Source organism: Molothrus aeneus, chromosome 1 (assembly GCF_037042795.1).
Source record: "Molothrus aeneus isolate 106 chromosome 1, BPBGC_Maene_1.0, whole genome shotgun sequence".
Taxonomy (NCBI): domain Eukaryota; kingdom Metazoa; phylum Chordata; class Aves; order Passeriformes; family Icteridae; genus Molothrus; species Molothrus aeneus.
Genome location: NC_089646.1, coordinates 16,498,523 through 16,518,019, shown reverse-complemented (window position 1 = coordinate 16,518,019; position 19,497 = coordinate 16,498,523). Strand labels below are relative to the sequence as shown.

Below are 19,497 nucleotides of genomic sequence, written 5' to 3'. Positions count from 1 at the left end.
CGCTGTACTGCATCACTCACAGGGGCCAGGGATCACATTCATTTATTCATTTTCCAACAGCTAAATCTCTTTATATTAATTACATGGAATCTACCAGTTTTGGCCAAAAAAGATGTATTTTTCAAATACTAGTTCTTTGCCTGTGTAGTGATCTGTATCGATTTCAACAATTCTTGTACAGAACTTAAAAACTTCAGGCATGGTAAAGGAAAAGAAAACAGCACAAGTAAGTTATCTTAAATCTGGGATTAACTGTCTGAGGTTTTAAATAAAGGTTTCAGATTAACTACTCAGAGGCATAAGGGCTACCAGTGTGAGTGAGAGTGGCAAACTGAGGCCATTTCATTGTCAGAAACGTGACATTTATTGCCCTGACACCTGTATCATAAAATTAAGCTTGCTTTAGAATTTACTCCATTTGAAATCCATGCTAAACAGTCAAGTGTGCTTTGAGAGGTCAAGCTAAGGACAAGAGTTATTTTCAGGGAGTTTTTTGCCCTTCAACAGTTAGAAAAATAAGCTACCATTTTACGTGTTATTCATAAGTGAGACTGTGATAAACTATTTGTATCCACAGCTCCTCTCACAGAAGAGACAAAAATAAAATCAAGCCTCTTCTCTTTCAAATGAATTTGGCAATTAGCATTTATTTTAGAAGTATTTTTGGGTATAGCAATGAAGCATATGATACTACTACAGCTGTGACATCAGTATAATAATATAGACATGTTTAGTCAAAATAACATACCAGGCCTGTGGGGCAGAGCTCGAAAAAGCCTAAAATAGCATTTACGTGGTCACTGGATGCTGATGGAGCTTGTGATGAACCCTGTGACTATGTTGGTGTTTGCACTGATCAAAAAATACTACTTGGATTGACATTTTGATTTCCACACTGCTTCAGCATCTGTCCATAGCTGGCTTCCTTTAAAATAGCCTCTACACCTTCCCTAAGGGCCCAGTGTAATTTTCCTTTTTCAGAACTGTGCAAGTCCTCCAAAATTATATTTTAAATGAGTCTTCATATCTGCTTCTGAGAAAACACAAATAAACAGGTGGATTGGCATTAGGTCTTCCTCAAGCTGAAGCTTCTGTCAGCAAGAAAGTTAGTTGCCTTGAGAAGTCATGCTAGTTGGAGGAAAAGAATGAAATTACAAAATGTATGTAAACAAAATGTAAAACAAAATGTATGTAATATTATTAATTATTAAGAGAAGTAAAAAAATAATTCAGAAGTGAGTCCTTGACAAACGCAAGTCATTTAAATATTTGCTTTTGTTCATTTTTGTCTGCCGTGTGTGGTTGTAATTAAGACATTACTGCTCTCACAGAAAAGCCCTAGCATTACTTGTTTAGCATGGTATGTACAGTGGGTCTATAATTTATAGTATCAATAATAATAATTTCTGTGCACTTTTGAAAGCAAGTGTAATTCTGAACATAATTTTATACAGAAATAAAGTAACTACATCAATACAATGTTGTCTTCAGTTTAAAAATTAAAAACCACAAAAAGATAATGTGCAAATGTAAATCTAAAATCTGACTCTTTATTTAGAGCTGAGTTAAATGTGTTAATTAAAACACATTTCACCAGCTACTTATAAAATTAAGCAGTATTTTGTTTGATGTTGGTAGAAATGGGAAAGAGTGATGGAGTGATGTCTATTGCTACAGCTGTTTGCAGCCTTTATATAATGCCAGATGTGAGATTCATGTATCTGCTTTCTGCTCTCCTGTGAGTCACAACTGATCAAACATGCAAAAGCATAATGAGAGGATGACTGGACAAGATTATAATGCAGGGAATTGTTCAAGAAATTCATAAATTGCTGCACAACCACACACAGAGAGAAGCAAAATTTATTGTAATGTCACAGATAAGCAAAACCATGTATAGCTACAATGAATGAAAATAAAAGCATATCAATTGTAGAAAATGTCTTTGACATATCATAACTGATGGCCTTTGGATGGATGTAATGCTAAAAGACACACCAAATTAGGTATGAGTGTTTTATCAAACCTAGGGGTGACAATCCAGTAATGTAAAATCAAACATAAGTTTCCACAGATTTGTTTTTATTAAATTATCTTCAAATAGATGAGCTCTACTATGAAATACAGATGCTAGAAGGAGTAGTTGTGTATTTAAATGTAGCTGAATTGCTAAACAAATGTGTTGGTAAAAGCTGCTGAAGCATCAGCCATATTTTGCTTTTTCTGTTGCCAGAGCCAATCTGCGAATGTTTGCTATGCAACCAGCTGCTGCCTCCTGCAGAGTGTCATCTGTAGAGCCTACCATGGCCAGTAGGAGCTAGCAAAAACACAGAGGAGGAAAAAACAAATCAGTGTGCTTCTGTTTCAGTAACATTCAAATCATACCTAGAACAATTGCATTAATTAACCAACACACCTGATAAATAAAATACTGGCAATCATATTAACAACACTGGATTATACATATGCATGTATCTACTACATGTATACTTTTGTATGCATATATCTATTAACATCCACATAAAAGTGCGATGCATTATATTTTACCATATTTGTACTTGTGAATTGATATTTTCATGTCATTTTTTCTGGTCATTGCACTATGTCATTCTATTGGTTGTGACTTGTATTTTTGCTATTGTAAGGAGAAATTGCACATGCTTTATGTGAGTCAGGTGAGTCACAATTTTCCCTCCAAAGTATACCAGTATAATTGTACATGTTCAATACTTTTAAAAGACAAAGCCATGCTGCTTTTTTTTTTCTTTTTGGTCTTGATCATGAAACTGGATTCATGTGATGGACCCTTATGTCCCATTGACTGCAATAGGTTTCTTTATTGTCACAGAAAACTACTCATGTTAAACATGTTGAAGGATATAGATCTGGGCATATCAGTCTTACACATTTGCATGTAAAAGGGAAAAACAAAAGCTCGAGAAAGGCACCAAACTTTTGGAGTTGATTCAGCTTTTCAGTCATGTATAGTAGATCCTCTACTCTGGAAGTCATTCAAATTTTTCAGTGGAAATTCCCTGGGAGTAAGGTACTGTTTAACATGAGTATGACACAAGACAGGCCTTGGTCATAAAACATTTTTACATATCAGAAAAACATTAATAATGGGTTGTGATCTCACTTCAGTGTGTTGCAAGTCAGTGATGCAACTGCAAATACAATATAGTTGGAAAAGAGAAGACTCTTGCTTAGCTTAAATCAGCTCCACGCAACCCCCAGATTTCTGAAAATTTGCCAGGCTTAATGTGAGTTCAGGTATTTTGAAGCTCAGACAGCTCTAATTAAAACCTGTATTTTCAGTCTGCAATACTTAGGAATCTGTATTCACCCAAACAATGTTGAGTTAAACCACAGAGAAATCTGTTATCACTCAACTCTGGTGCATATTTTTCATACAGCTAAAATATTACACAAAATTATGAACTGCTAAATATAAAAGCATAAATTGAATGCAGACATCAAATTCATATGCTACCTTTTCCTAACCTTCCAGCAGTCGTGAGACATGGGCCACAGCTGCACACATATGGCATTTACTTAGAGAGATCAAAGCATTTTGTACTTGAGGAAGTATTTGTGTTAGCCAAATGTACAAAACAAGCATCTTTCCAGTTGCCTTTCACCCTTTGACCTCTACATGCAATATGTAAGACTGCCGGTGATAGCCTTGAATTATGTCAGAAACAGTATTATTATTATCAATTAAGCATCAATTATAATATTTTCCTAGGAATCCTTCCTCTTAAAATTTCCATTCCTGTAATCAGATATCTAGGTCCAAGTAGTTAGGTAGGACTCTTAAAATATGAACCCTTCTGAAAGGATAGACCAGAGTTAAAGTGACATGAGAATAACTCTTTCTATACTTTATTTGTGTGCAAAACCTGGGCCAGAGGGAGCAACCAGAGAAGTCAGTGGAAGGTTCACCACAGACTTCAAGTGGAAGTAAGACTAAGGAGACCACAGGTCTGCCTGTAATAATAAAGCAGCTCTACAAAGCACAAAGACCAGAATGCAAGCTTATCAAATGCTTAACTTCTATTTTTTCCTTCAGAAACACTGCTGGATGAAGATCTTTCTTCTCTGCCATTTGTCAAGAGCTGATTTCTCATCAGCTTAAATTACCACTTGATTCTTCAGGTGCCTCGCAACTTTCTTGTGTAACTAAGAGAAGAAAACTGCTATAGATCCTTCATATCCCTGACTCAAACCCAAAAATATGTATGCACATGCTGTTCATATGGTGGTTTTGGTAAAGCTCTAGGTTTTAAATTTCGGGGCAAGGAAACCATATGCCTTATGTGATTATTCATTGCATCTTCACAGATCTAATGCAAGGCTTTTTAAGTGTAGTGAGTGTGGAACTCTAACATCCAGAATAATTTCAGATAAGACTTGTATCCATGTGCAAGAGCAGATGTTCATCAAAAATAGTGTTTTAGAGATACATTATCTAGTAGGAACATAGGAAAAAACAAAAATTGACCTTTGCCTTTATTATGACTACACGTTTGGTAGGATTAAATTCAAGGTTAATTATCACTTATTTTAGCCATCATTTCTTTCTAGACTCAAAAGACATGGGAGAATAGGTATTTTCTGTCACTTTCCACAAAGAACTCAATATTTAGCAATGACAATAGCTGTAGGGGAGGATCCATGCTCCTTCTGTAGGTGCATTTTGGAAAATCAGGGTGAGGCATTAAAGAACAGAACCCTGCATGAAACTGGTACAAAAGACCCAAACAGATGCCTAAAGAACTAGTGGTACATATGTAACCAATGCAAACACCAGTTTTTACAAAGGTATCAAATACTGATTTTTTCCTTCTGTGTTCAGGGGATCACAGATCAGATCACAGTTTCTCTCTAATTTGCTGCTCTTCTAAATCACTTGCCAGTGGTAACATCTGCAAGAACTGCCACGTCATACAAAATCCAGTACTACACTGTGTCTCAGGATTTTCTCTGTGAGACTTCAAAGCACTATTCTTGGAAACACTGCCCAATACAGTAGCTGCCTCTAAGGACTGTGGATATACAGCAACATTTGTCAGTTAACCTACTCTTTTTGTACTAACAAAAAGACAGCTGAAGAGAAGATTATCAAAAATGCAAAATATTTCAACAGAAGTAGGTAATTCTGTATTTAGGAACCCAACTTTGAAGATTTTTATATAAATCCTGCCTTTCATGAAATAAAATTTATTCTTTTTTTAATAAACCAAGACGTTTATAATTTTTTCACCTCCTGATTATCACTCCTTGACCCTTTCATGGGTTCAGTTCCATTTACTGGCAATTTGGGTCATTCAATTCAGGTATGGAAATGCATTCATAGATAGTATATACAAACTACACCCACGTATTAGGTATATTTGACAAGTCCAAGAAATCTTTTTCCTTTTTCCTTTTCTTTTATTCCAATGTACTATATGCAATATGACATGCCATTTTTCTTGATATAATACCCTTGAACTTCATGTATCCCTTCCCTTTACTGTTCAGGTATTGTTTTCTGACACATGTAAATGTTAACAGATGTGAGAAGCAGTAAAAAAAGCATGTGGTATAAATGCTTCTTTCTGGCACATAAAAGGCACTTTCCATAGACAGAGAAAGCATTTGCAGCACCATGTAGCCTTCATTTTCTGTTGGCAGGTATCTATATTCCAAGGCTAGAGTCCAATATTTTTGCACAGTTTGCACGTCATACCAGTAAATAAGCACAAATACAAGCTGTTTGGAGAACGTACAGGGCATATGCAGCATTTCTGGATTCCAAAAGTGATGCACAGCCAAATCATTTAAATATTCAGAACAATTAAAGTTTAGCTATTACTACCCCAGAGTTGTGATACTATATTATGACAACACAATCACAGAGTTATTCAGAAAAGAGAGGCTCTCAGGAGATCTCTAACCTAGGGTCATGCTCAAAGCAGAGTCAGATATGAGGTTTGGCTGGGTTGTCCAGAGTTTTTAAGTCTGATCTTGAAAAACTTCAAGAATAGAGACAGCACAACATCTTTGGCAACCTATTGCAATGTTTGACTGTCCTGGTGGAGAAAAAGGTTTTCCCTGTGCCTATTTACTCTTGATTTAGTTTATGTTTATTGTTTCTCATCCTCTTGCCATGCATCACTGTGAAAAGCCTTGCTCCATCTTTTTGATGACTGAACTCCCCATAGCAACTGCAAGGCTGCCATTGAGACCATTTAAAGCTCTCTCTTCTCCAGGCTGAAAAAGCCCAGTTTCCTTAGGTTCTCCTCACAGAGCAGTGCTTCAGGTTCTGACCATCCTGCTGGTCCTCTGCTGAACCTATTACGGTTTATCCATATCTTCCCTACATCGAAGGCCAAAGCTGGGTGCAGAATTCTAGGTGTGATCTAATGAGTGCTAAAGGGAACAATCTCTCCCCTCAACCCTACTGGCTGTGCTCCTGCTGTCAGTCCAGAGTTGTGACTTTGCTGTCAGGACACATTGCTGGCTAATGCTCTGCTTGTTGTCTGCAAAATCTCCATACCCTTTTCAGTAAATCTCCATGCTCCTCAGCCTTTCAGTCTCTAGCCTGTATCACTGCAAACAATGATGTCTTTCTAGATTTTTTCACCTCCACAAAAGAAGTAGCCCAAGGGGACTTTAAAGCGGAAAAAGCAGAGGTAAGTATTGTACCAACAAACCCTAAATCTGACAAAATCTCAGATGGTCTCCATGTACTGGTTACAATAACTTAGAATTACTCACTTTCCTTCAGCTACAGTCACTGCAGCTTCCAGACTCAGAGAGGGAAAGCAGAAAGCATCAGGTGTCATGTTTGCAGGAAGTATAGAGGTTGGCATGGAATAATCTTTAAATAAGGGGTTAGTCATGTGATGTGTCCACAACAAGTTTTATAAAACAATGGAAAGTGCAGAACAAGGCTGTTGGAAAGAGGCTCCCCTGCTCACACAAAACAGATAATAAGATCAGCCTATTCAATACCCCAGAGTCCTGTGAACATGGATGAAAATGATGAATATAGAATAACTATATAAAAGATACTTTATGCCCTTTTTGTCCTGGCTTCTTTAGATTTTCTGCCCTGTAAAACAAATCTTATTTAATTTTTTCTAATCAGAAGGAAATATGGATAAACTCCTTCAACAAGATTCATATCTATACTGGGAAGCCAGTCCGAGTTCACATAGAGCTTAAAATTCCTGGAACTAAAGACATACACTTCAGTACATCTTGTAGATTGACATTGCATTTCCAGTTGGTGGCAGAACTTGCCTTTTTTTTTTTTTTTAATTCAGATTTAGTATCTGGCTTCTTTTACATGCAACATTTCCTGAAGGATGCAAAATTTCTAGCACTGTGATTTTCTAATTGCGTAACACTTCTTTTTTAAAAAAAGGACATTTTTCACATGTTTTTTATAAATCTAACCTAAAAGAAAAAAAAAATACTTTAAATAAAAGCATATGGTAGAGGCTTATCCAAGAAAGTATCAGTCTAGATCCAGCCAGCATTTTCTAACTTTCAACACCATAGTGCACACTGGAAAATATTAAAGCACCTAGTTAGAGTATTATGTTACACATATTCCTATGAAAATTCTTCTCATAAAATTAAATTATAAATAATAAAACATATTCCACAATCAAAGCATAATGAAGGTTAAGCTAAGTCACTGTTTCTAAACTAAAATTCAGGCCAATTTCCTGATTTTCCTTTTCAGCTGAACAAAAGGATAAGACAATATCTACCATACTCAGACTCTTAAGAAGAAGATGCTCATGTAAGTTCTGGGGTGTTTTGTTTGTTTGTTAGGTTTTTTCCTCAGGTGGCACAAAGAAAAAAGATTTCAAACTAAAGTCCCATGCACCAGGGAACACTCTGAGCTAGCAGCTGTACAAAATCCAGTACCAAGAAATTCCAATGAAGGCAAAAAATGAGCAAGGCTGACACTGTCCTGCTTCCTCCTTGCGCAGGGTCTCTCCTCCCTGGGACTAAAGTCAGAACAACCCCTGGTCATCCTTCTTCACTCTTTCTGAACATAAAGAGGTAAAACTGAAGCTCTCTGGTTGGGGTGGGAGAAATCCTGGGAAGATTATACCTGGCTTCTTTTCCTTTCTTGTCCTATTTCTGTCTTTTCTCTCCCATGAAACACATCTCCATTCTGGCAGCCACAGGAAAATGGCAACTTTAGGGAATCACTCAAGAATGTCTGGGGGGTATCAGGAAGTCCAAAGGATGCAGCTTGGGCTGAGGTACACCTGAACATGATGGCAGCCAGCAGGCTGGCCAGGAACTCTTTTTTTCATCCTCCCTATCCTCCCTCAGAAAGAGTACAGGAGCTGGAAAAGCTGTGCATTTTCTGCAAAGAGGTGCAGGACTCCAAGTTAGGACGAGAACAGACTTTCCTGCAGTTTTTTGTGCACTTAAATCATCTCACCTGTCTCAGGACTTAAGACAGGTGATTTGTCCTTGTCCTTTCTTATGTGATTGCCGGGGACAAAATGACTTTTGGCAAGATGAATCCCACAAAATGCCAGGAAATGAAGGGAAAAGAAAAGTAGGGCTTGATAGTTTCAGTGAGATATTCTGAACATGTGATTACTGGTACTTTACCATGAGATGTTTACTATTTCATTAGGATAAACAGTTTCAGTGAGCTACAACTCATTTTACACCATGACAGATTTGAAGATTAAAATCCTTCTGGATACATTTTTCCATTTTCCCATTTTTCCTACCTGCTGTCTGTCCATTTTTGTCTATTTTGTTTAGTTCCCTCCTTTGTTACAATTAAAGTAAAAGGCATCTAGGACAAGGGCCATATTTCTTCAATATCTGAATGGGAACAGCACTCTTGAAAAGAAATCTCTTGCCCACACAATAATAACATACAAAATAGGAATGTAGTTGTCATATTCTCCAATAAGGTTAAATGTTGCTTTGCATTACTTTGGAGACATACATAAAACCTATATGCCTAAAGGGAATTATAATATGGTACACCCACACATATTGGCAAATGTTTATACAGCTACAAGCTATGAATACACTCTACAGCTCTCTCTTCACCTCATCTGTTTTACTGTCTTTTTCTTATATAGTTATTTAGAGAAAGATGCCCTCCTTCTCTGCAAAGACACAATAAATGGGCAGAGAACTGTGAATATTACTGACAAGGAGAAAAGCAACAAAATGTCAAATAGTGAAATGTAGAATAGTTTAAAAACTGCAAATTTGCAAACCACGTAAAAATACTCTAAGTTTAAAGGTTTTCCCATCTCAATTTGATACTTACAGGATTTCAGAGGAATATTTACAACTATTTCAGGTGTAAATCTAACTGCCTATAAAAATATCATGCAAAGGTGAAGTAGCTAAATAAAACTAGTAATCAAAGTTATTTCTAATCTTTGTTTAAAAGGTACAATTATATGGAACTAATTGGAGACCTTAAAGGCAGACAGCTTGAATCTCCATTCAGCTGCAAGACGTTTGGTGCAATATTAAGAAAGAATTCAATCATCATGAACATTCCAATGTACAAAAAGTCTTACAGGATATGAAATTCATCCCATAAAAAACAATAGGCAGTTTTGATAATCCAAAAGTGATGAATCCCAGGTCTCATAGCATATTTTTATTTGAACCTCTTTCTGTATTTTATTTTTATTTCATTGTAGTTTTCAAAAGAAGATTAACACATGAAAGGCTTTTGGTGGCATAGAGAGAATACAGAACTTTTTTTGTGATTTCAATAGAGTGACATTTCAAAATTTATTAAGATTAAATTATGAACCTGCTTACTTATTACATGGCATGGACATTCAAAACTGTAAACTTATGTCATGAATGTCCCTTTCATAGTCTACTTTAGCTCAGTAACATGTTGTGGACTATCCTTCCTTTGTATTATTGCAAGCCTGACCAATCTTTCTTTTTTGTATTTCCTGCTCCTTTTCTATACTTACCTGCTTTTTCACTCTTTGCTTTCCTTTTCATTTTGCAGGAGCATGACTTTTACCTTTCCTTTCCTTCTTAAACATTATTGAGGAGGTATGATAGGAAATTGAGAAAGAATTGCTAATTCAGTTTTGTTTCAATATTTTCAACATTACTATGGATATGAATACTACAATTTTGTCTATCTCCAGTAATCACATGAAAATTATATGAAAGTTAATCAGGGGCAGTTGCAAATGAACTATCAGCAGCAAGTCAGAGGAAAAAAATGAGGTTTAAGCTGTCCGTTAACCCTGACATTCTGAAGGATTCTACCTGATTTCTCAACAATGCCCTGAAAACATTATGTGGCTTTTTTCCCTTTAGTTTGTCTGATATTCCTGAAATGCACTCTTAACTATTCCATCTTTCAAAACACCACTGAATTTCATTAAAGGGGCACTATAGTTTCCAGACTTTTGACAAATTTTGCAATGTTTCTCTCAAGTGCATCTTATCCTGAGAATAGGGATCTGAGAACATAATCTGCCTGTAACAATATTTTAAAAGTATGTTAGATCTACTGGTATGAGTGAACTGACTTCAAACTCTCTTCTGTATTCCATTGAAAGTACTGATTTTGATCTCTAAAGTTAATATAGCTTTAGGTCCAATGCTCTAAGGGTCGGTCTCTCTTCCTACATAGGATCATTATAATCAAAACCGGTGAGGTGCTTTTGCTAGTAAACCTTACATATCAAAATCTGGGGATAAAAGCAGGAGGTTCTCCCTGTGAATTTGTACAATAGCATTTGTTTGAAATAAGTAGCCAGCATATTTTAAATCCGGATTTTTTGTGGCACACAAGAAGACTGTTCTATAGTCTTATGTTTTAAGATGTGGGGGTTGCAACAGTGCATACATTTACATAAACTGGAAGATGAGTGGTACTGTTCAACATATAATCTGATTTTAGACTAGTAAATGTACTAGAAAATGTTGAATTAGAACACAAGATAAATAAATGTATAGATGGTATGAACACAGATCAGCTCTATTCATACAAATATGAAACTGAATGTGACGAAGCAAGAAAAGATCTGGAGCTGTTCACGGACAAGGGTACATGTATAGTCCACATGTTCATTCATATTAGTAAGTCTAAATTTTCTTAATATCAGAAAACTAAGTGTATGGTACCATTTATTTCTCAAGATTCTCAAAATGCTTTTTTTTGCTATTAGAGAAAACCAAATTATTTTATACTAAGGAGTCATCTTTCTATAATAAATGCAAAATTTTTATGAACAGTTTGGTCAGTTGTCATAAAATATATTTATAAGTGCTGGAAATTTGTGTGCTTCTAAAAAGTCTGGATAGAGGAAAACATTACCATGTACACTTATTTTGACAGATAAATGCTTTGGTTTTTTGGTGGTTGAAAAAAAGGGAGTTGCTTGAATTAGCACTCCAATCAGGCCATATTCAACCAAAATATTTGTGATTTGCATACAGTTCTTTAGAGGGGAGTTATATAGTTTTTCAAAAATAAGCAAAACATCTCTCCAAAGCCACTCAAGGACTCTGGCCACAAGGTGCTTGAATGGCTGCTCACTTTTGGAAGCTCTGTGAGATTAGAGACTTTTAAAAATACTGTGTTACATGCAAACAAGCAAGCAATAATACCTGTCTGACTTTTATATGTCAGCAATACTAGAGACCTTGATCTGCTCCCCTCCCTCTCTAAAGATGTAACTATGAAGTAGGAAATGAAAAATCAATCAATAAAAGTTAAATTTAAAGCTTTTCTCTGATTAGAACAAAAGCCCATTCCTCAATTTTTTTATTAACTTCTCAACTTCAATTCCAAGCTTCAGGTTTTTGAAATGTTTTTGGCTTATTCATTTGCTTGAGCTCTTTTAGTTCTATAAAAAGAAAGTTATAGTTGTGCTTGGGCAAGTGGAGGTTGTACCACATGCATAAAAGCTCTGCTAAAGCTGGTTAAAGCATGCGGGGGAAGATGTGAAAATTAATTTTCTAAAACCATGCAACTGTGTGCTTTAACACAGGAGAAAAAAAAATTCATGTGAACCCTCTACCTGAATGTTGCTACAAAAGGTTAAAAGAATCATGATTTAAAGCTGGTGTGGTGGTTCCTTTGTCTCTCAGGTAGGATGAAATGGTTGGAGCTAACCAGCTACCCAAGGCATTATTTCACAACACTACTGCAAGCACAAGAATATTACTGACCACGTGGCGGGCATTCTTGGGTGAGTATGTTTGAGGCATGCTACCACCTAATAAAAGCAGTATGTGGAAGATGATTTAAGAGAAAGCACTGCTCCCACACAGGGAATGTGCTCTCTACTTCATCAGCTCCCCACTCAAACAGGCTACCTTTTCATTTCAACAGCACATCATGGCTTTGACTCATGAAGACAATTAAGGAACTTAACATCCTTCTCTGAACAGAAGTATCTTTATGCAGAATATTGTAAATTTTGTGAAAGAGTGGTTTCTCAAAATACAATTCCCTCATATGCATTTCTGATGCAGAAGAATTAAACAGACTATCAGTTTCTCCCCCCACACTCCAGGATGTCAACAAAAATTTAAGGATAAATAACACCTACATGTAACTGCAAATTTCATGAGGATTCTTGATTATGAGACCAAGAGCAGAAAAATTAACAGAAACAGCCTCCTCAGTCAGAAACAAAGTCAGGGCTTCATGGTGTCCCTAACCGTATCTTACACTGAAATTTTTTCTGTCCAAATTGTTTGCAAGGACTTTATTGTGTCATCCAAACATTTGGACATCTTTTCAATCCTAACCAATAGCTACTGGCACTATCTGCAGCATGTGCAGTGAGCAAAACTGTTCAGTGTAGTAAATCCATGAAAGGGGAAAACTTTGCACTGAGCTGTGATGTATTTGCACAGGACACTTGACCTCTATTCTGCACTGTGAAGTGCAGTTTGCAATTGTTTCTGTCTGCACTTCTCACAGAGAACTGTATTGTCAGCAGTTTGTGACATCACCATTTACTACCCTTCCATTTATTACCATTTATGAAGATCCTTTGGCTCCAAAACTTCATCCTAATTTCTAAACTTCAATTCCTGAGTTTTAAACAGTTATTTATCCTTCCTAGGACTCTGCCTTCTCATCACATCACATTTTAACTTCTTTAATAGCTTTTGGTGAAGAGTGCTGCTCAACGCTTTCTTAAAATCCAAGCATGGTCAATTCCACCTTTCCAAACAGCAACAGGATTATTGCACACCAGTAGAGCAATCAACTGATAGAAAGACAAAATTCTTTGAGAAGCAAAAGACTGATAAAATATTCTCTATACCACGAATATTCAGCAAATCCAGTGCCAAAGACGGACTTTTTTCAATATATACACACTCCCTTAGCCTATAATGCCTCTAGAGTCCAGCAATTATGTCTCTCTGGAATTCTGAGAAGGTGCTAATCCAGTCTAATGAATGTTGCATTTGTGCAGATTGCACAGATTTGATTTTAGGTGTTCTAAAGACCTTCTTGATATTTTAAACTTTTCTCTATTTCCACAGTCCTAATTATGTATCTTATCCTAGTATTTGGAACTGTTATACCTGTACAGCAGTATGGAAGCACGTTTATGAGTTGCTGCTTTCTCAATCCTATGTAATGGAAAAGTTTTATTATTTTTATCTATACCTTCAATACAAATGAAATTAGTAGAATAGAATTAGCCTAAAAGCACCTTCTATCTAGCTTTACAGGTCTCCTAAATCCAAAGGTAACATGTAATTTGCAGTGTATCAGACTCTTACAGTAATTAAAAAGTGTTACTGGCTAATAATATTCTCTCACTTTAACATTGCATTTTTTTCTTCAAAGCTTCCAGAGATGAAGAATTATCATAAACCATGGCATGGCAAGAAATTCTGCACTGACTAGCAGTCAGTGATAAATACAGCCAATAATTACCCTTGGAGATAAAAGCAAAATTAATTAAAATAAAATTTTCAATGAAATGAAATCATATGAACCTTCACTTATAGTCCAGGAGAAGATACATTTTAGCTTTCATATGCAATTGATTGTAAAATGAGCATAATTGCATCAGCAATTCATATCTAGTCCCTGCCCTGACTCAGGTCAGGACAGAATTCTCATCAGGCTCATGCTGCCTGGCAGCCTTGTCAGGTCTTCAGAAATGATGCCAAAGTACAGAACACTGACCAGGAACATTAACACTAGAGTCCATCCCATAATCCACACACTGCAAACGGGCTTTTCCTTAGCATCTTTCCCTTGAAAGGGGTATCAATAAGTTGTGCCTTATCACTTAAAAGATACCAGAGAATGTGCTTTGCAACGGTGATATAAGAGAGATTACAATGAGTAGGGCTTGAAGCCAAACTGAACTGAGTGATTGATTCTACAGGAAGAACTTTTTTCTTGGTATTTTTTATGTTCTGATTCTTTGAATAGCTCCTTACATACAAGGAAACTATTTTTGATCAGCTGAATGTCAAAAATAATTACCTGGCATTCTGTCCTTACACATTAAACCCACTATCTCTTAATTAAGAAAACTGACTTTATATCTGACAGTTCAGCTAAGATACTATTCCATAAAAATAAAAATATTTTAATGTTCTTCTTTCTTATTATTGCCAAATTAGAAAGAAATGATTCACACAGTCACAAGGATAAGACTAGTGCAGGGAGCTAAACAATTGCAAGAAGCTGCTCTGTGTATTTCTGTGGTTTGGAAAAAGAGCCAAGTCAGAAGGAAAAGACATTCTCTGCATTTTCTAAAGCAAGATAAATACAGAAAAGAAATATAGATGAAAGATGGAACTGCTATCTGCAGATTCTGCCAGATTCCTTGGCTTTTTGGCACACCTATTGAAACTGGCAGACTTAGCCAGTAGCAATCTTTTCCATTAAAAGGAGCAGCATATATTTTGATTTAACATACTTTGTTTGTGCATTTTTAAGCTTCAAAAATGTCTATTTAAATTTTTTTTAATGATTCCTTCTGCACAGTTGGCTGCAATTGCCCTTATTTGAAATGGCTCATTTATCACTAAAAGAGCTGCAGGGCACAGCTACTGTTAAACAGCTCCAACAAATGTACAGCTTAGTGGGACAAGCTCTTTTTATAAGACTAAAAGATGTTTAAAATGTGCCAAGAGGAGCTTTATGCCAGCCTCTAGGTTTGTTATCCAAATGTTACAAAATTAGAGATCTCCTGAAGCACAGAGTTTGGGCAAAAATAAGCTGATCTCCCTTAGGCTGCTGTTTTTTCCCATCCACAATCAGCCAGATTTTAAACGAACACTTGCTACATATCATAAACTTCAGTAATGTGAAATTTTGAAAAAGTAATCTAAAGTCTGAGGCTTAATCTATACTAAAGCCAAACTTCATTACCTTTGTCAATGGTGCAAAAGTAAAATGTTTTACCTAAAAGTACCCTTACTTTATGAATGGTGACATTTTGCTTATTATGAAGGTAGAACAGCTACTGGCTCCTGCTTTCTGGAGCTGAAACTGTAAGCAAAATGTTTAAAGCAACCTGGCAGTTGCCAACACAATGGAAACTGGTGTAACACTGTAAATTTACATTAATCCTTCTGAAATTGAATAAAACATGATAGTATGTGACCTAGTTTATGGAATCTCTTATATCCAAAATTTAAGTGTGGTGTGATGTGATGTGATCAATACATTTGTTGGCAAAGGGATTTAGCATATTTTTGGTAGACAACAGACATGCAGAAATTTTGGAATCTAGTGCCCTCTTTCTTGATGTCCAAGAACTGTAACAACTGTTGTAAAAAGCAACAGGCATCAGCTTGGAGCATGTGCCAGATGCGCCGTATCTCCAGCCTGAACTGTGGAGCCTGAGCAGGGCAAACCATTGCAGTTACAAAGGGGGTTTTTCTAAAGGCAAAATTACAACACAAATATGTAAATTGAAAATACATACTACTATACCCCAATAGTACTATTGCATAGATACCACATGAAATATTTTGGATTGATTTATGAAGATATATTAAACCTTGCTTTATAATGTAAAACTCCATATTGTGTATTTAATGTTCTCACCAAAGGCCCCCACAAGAAAACAAGCAAACCTGTTGCCAAATTCTCCTAAAGAAGTGCGTGCCAGTGCTTTTCCATTTCATTTTCTATACTCCAAATAAATATAGTATGTGACAAAAGGTTGGTTTTAGAATGCTTTCAGTAGAAATTACTAGTAATTGTCTTCCATGTTTTGTAATTTACATCTATTTATTTCACAAAGATGGTCTTATGCAAGTCTTTGAACGCAAAAGAGTTAGCCAAAACTTCTTGTAGGGATTTTTGACTTTAGCAAACAATGACCAGTTTTCTGGAAGCTCTGCACAATAAATTACAGAAGCTGTATTTTTTAACACAGTCATTATAAAAACCTTCCAAATATGAAATCTACATTTCACAATAACTTTCAGAAACAGTGGTAAAACAAACGGGTTTCATATCTTGGAATATTACAAGGGAATAGAAGAGTCTAACATTTCTCCCACTAAGAACTGAACTCAAAAAGCACAAATACCTCCTATTAACTCCACACAGGATTCAGAAGATACATTATGGCTGTTATGCCTTCTTTGCCAAATAAACCAAAACCAACCTACCAACAAACCCAAGCTTAACACATCCATGCTCTTCCCACCTCCCCTCCAATGCATTTCTTGAGGCTGTACCCTGATAAAAAGACCAATTTTAAAAAAATTTAAAATGTATGATTATACAAATCAAGTCACATTCTTAGGGCATGAGTGTCTTCTTTGCCCACTTCACTGTACCAAGCAGTTGAAATTTACTTTTCAGCATTCCTGGTGATGTTTTTATAAGCTACCACAACTGATATTCCAGAAGGTATCCACTAGTATTTTGTAATATAAGAAAACAGAGCAATTCCATGTTGGGCAAATAATAGCATAAACCAGACCACAGAGTAAAGCTAAAGATCAGTTCTATGCATGGGTAGGTTGGATAGACTTTCAACAATAAAAAATATCAGAACACGAATGAAACCTCTGATCATCTGCATTTCAGGTATGTACCTTAATCATTAGGTTAATGGTTCCTCTAGCCCAAAAATAATTAGTTCTGTATGTACAATGGAACAAGAACAGGAGAAAATGAACTTTTTCATAGTGCAGCACAGAAATATATCTTTCAATTAATTTGGAAAATAAAAGCTGCTCAGAACAATGCAAAGCTGAATGGAGACTAATTTACTTGGACTTCATGTAGCCTTCAGCACAGGCACACACATGCAAAAACCTGACAACAGCACCAGTTATGGATCCCATATGGTGTGAGTGCCTTAAAGTCTGGGTGACTGGCTACTCTCCAGTGGTTCTAGATTTTTACAAAAAGTTTACAGTCATTATTTGTTATTTATATTGCAGTTAAGATGACTGTTGCAGTTATGAATTAACAGTTAAAAAAATGTATCCTGGTTTGCTTAAACTATCAAATATGAATATATAAATATTTTAAGTAGTTTTTCTAGCAGTCCTATCTGTTTGTTCACCTCCACCTTACTGTGTGTTACATTTAAATTGAAAATTTTCTGGAGTCATCTTCTTCTCATGAAGGTACACATCACTCCCTAGCAAAGTGAACCCCTTATCTGTGATCAGTGCCTTTAAGCATCATCCCAGTACACAGAAAAAAATGCATAAATATAAGAATTGTTAACTTTACTATTTGTTAGCTAATTATTTCAAAATTCAAGAGAAAATTAAAGTCAAAATATCAAGGGATCCTCATATAAGATACTGGAAATCACCTCAGTGGGAAGATCTTAAATGTTTTAAAGTATTTATGTACCATCTGCTTGGGTACCTGTAAAGGTAGAATTTCATTGGCAGGCAGAACAGGCATTTTTTAGCTTCACCCTTTACAATCAAAGCCACTGGTATTCTTTTCACAGACCTTAATAAACTTATGTCTCTGTAATTCAAAAGTATTTACCACTTTCTCAGCCAGTAAACTCCTTCAGTTTTCTAAGGAATCTTACCTCTGCCAAAGCTGCAGTCCTCAGGAAAGGCAACATTTTGTTTTAAAGGCATTACAAAAAGGGTCATTGTGTTTGTCTCTGAATATCTTCCTTTCTAAAACAATAAAAAGCTTGAACACGTTTTGTGGCTGCTTTTGAATTGTGAATTATTCTTTCAAAAATGAGACCTAAGTCTTTTGACATTTACAAAGTATTTTGACAAAAATTAAGTCTGATTAAATCATCTGAAAAAAAAAATCATCTTATATCACATTGTCTAAATTCACTGGTGATTTTTTACTCCTGTGCATGAAGGCCAACCTTATAAGCATGCAAAGGTTTAACCTGCGGATCCATTTCCAGAAAGACAGAAAATCAAAGTAGAAAATTGGCCAATAACAAACTTTGAGGGCAATACTGTGGCCAAAGAGAATAATGAAAATCTCTGATGTTCAAACAGAGCTTACATAGAAACAGGGAAGTTATTTTACCTGATTTAAGTATTCATACAGATATTACTGGAATACGGAATTTTGTCCTGAAGTATGTTGCAATTCAGTCCAAAAAGGAAGTTCAAAAATAAAAAATTCAGAACTGACACACAAATATAGCTAAAGAATTAAAAAGATAGAAATTTCATCAGCGATTACACTTGCCTAACTAATTAAAAATATGACAATGAGACAATAATTTTTTTCAATAAAAATGTATGTGAGAACAGAAGTTATGTAGGGCTTGTCAGTTTACTAAGCAAAATCATGTGTGTAATTGCATAAGATAAAGCTAGACAAATCTTAGGCTGCAAATAAGGTGCAAATGTTTTTATGGGGAAGGTATTTAACTACTGGAACAAGTTATGATGTCTCTGGTGGATTTTCCATTGCTGGAATTTTTTAAGTAAAGAGTCAGTGTTTTTCTAAAAGATATACTCTATTCCAAACAGAAAAAAATGAAGCAATGTCTCTGGTTTACATGAGCAAGCCTAGTCAGACTCAGTCATTAAAACGATCCTTCCAGTATTATAATGTATGGACCTACAAGTATGTCACATGAGAATAGTGTCCAGTTCACCAGACTATAATCTTATTTGACCTTTTTAAATATTGGCATATTACCTCTCTTCCAGCCCTGCAACTTCCCCTGTACCACAAGCTTGCTGAAAATCAACATCAAGGAGGATATTAATTTAAATTCAGCTGTCTGAAAGCTGGCTGTTTAGTCTGAGCTAGTCACCTAGGTTCTTTCTACATTCAGTGGAGAAAATTAGGCACTTTCATGAGTCTACTTCTTGCAGATATCTTGGGCATCTATTTTCAGCTAGGATAAGTCTGCAGGTGTCTCTCTCTTTCCATTGCCTACAGAAGGTGTCTTAGTTTAGACTACTTTAAACTCCATACCTAAAAGTGGCCAAAATTAGATGAAAGGAATCCATCCTTAATACTCAAAAAATCTCTTTCAAAATCCTTGGATT

The 19,497-nt window shown here is 35.8% G+C and overlaps 1 protein-coding gene across 1 annotated transcript in view; it reads right to left on the bottom strand.

The window, feature by feature from the left end:
• Positions 1-1,847: 1,847 nt before the first annotated feature.
• ODAD2 (outer dynein arm docking complex subunit 2) overlaps positions 1,848-19,497 on the bottom strand; it is a 67,741-nt gene continuing 50,091 nt past the window's right edge. The window contains exon 14 of the mRNA XM_066559667.1: positions 1,848-2,317. Coding sequence (XP_066415764.1) covers positions 2,204-2,317 — 114 coding nt within the window. The 3' untranslated portion in view covers positions 1,848-2,203. The remainder of the gene's footprint in view (positions 2,318-19,497) is intronic.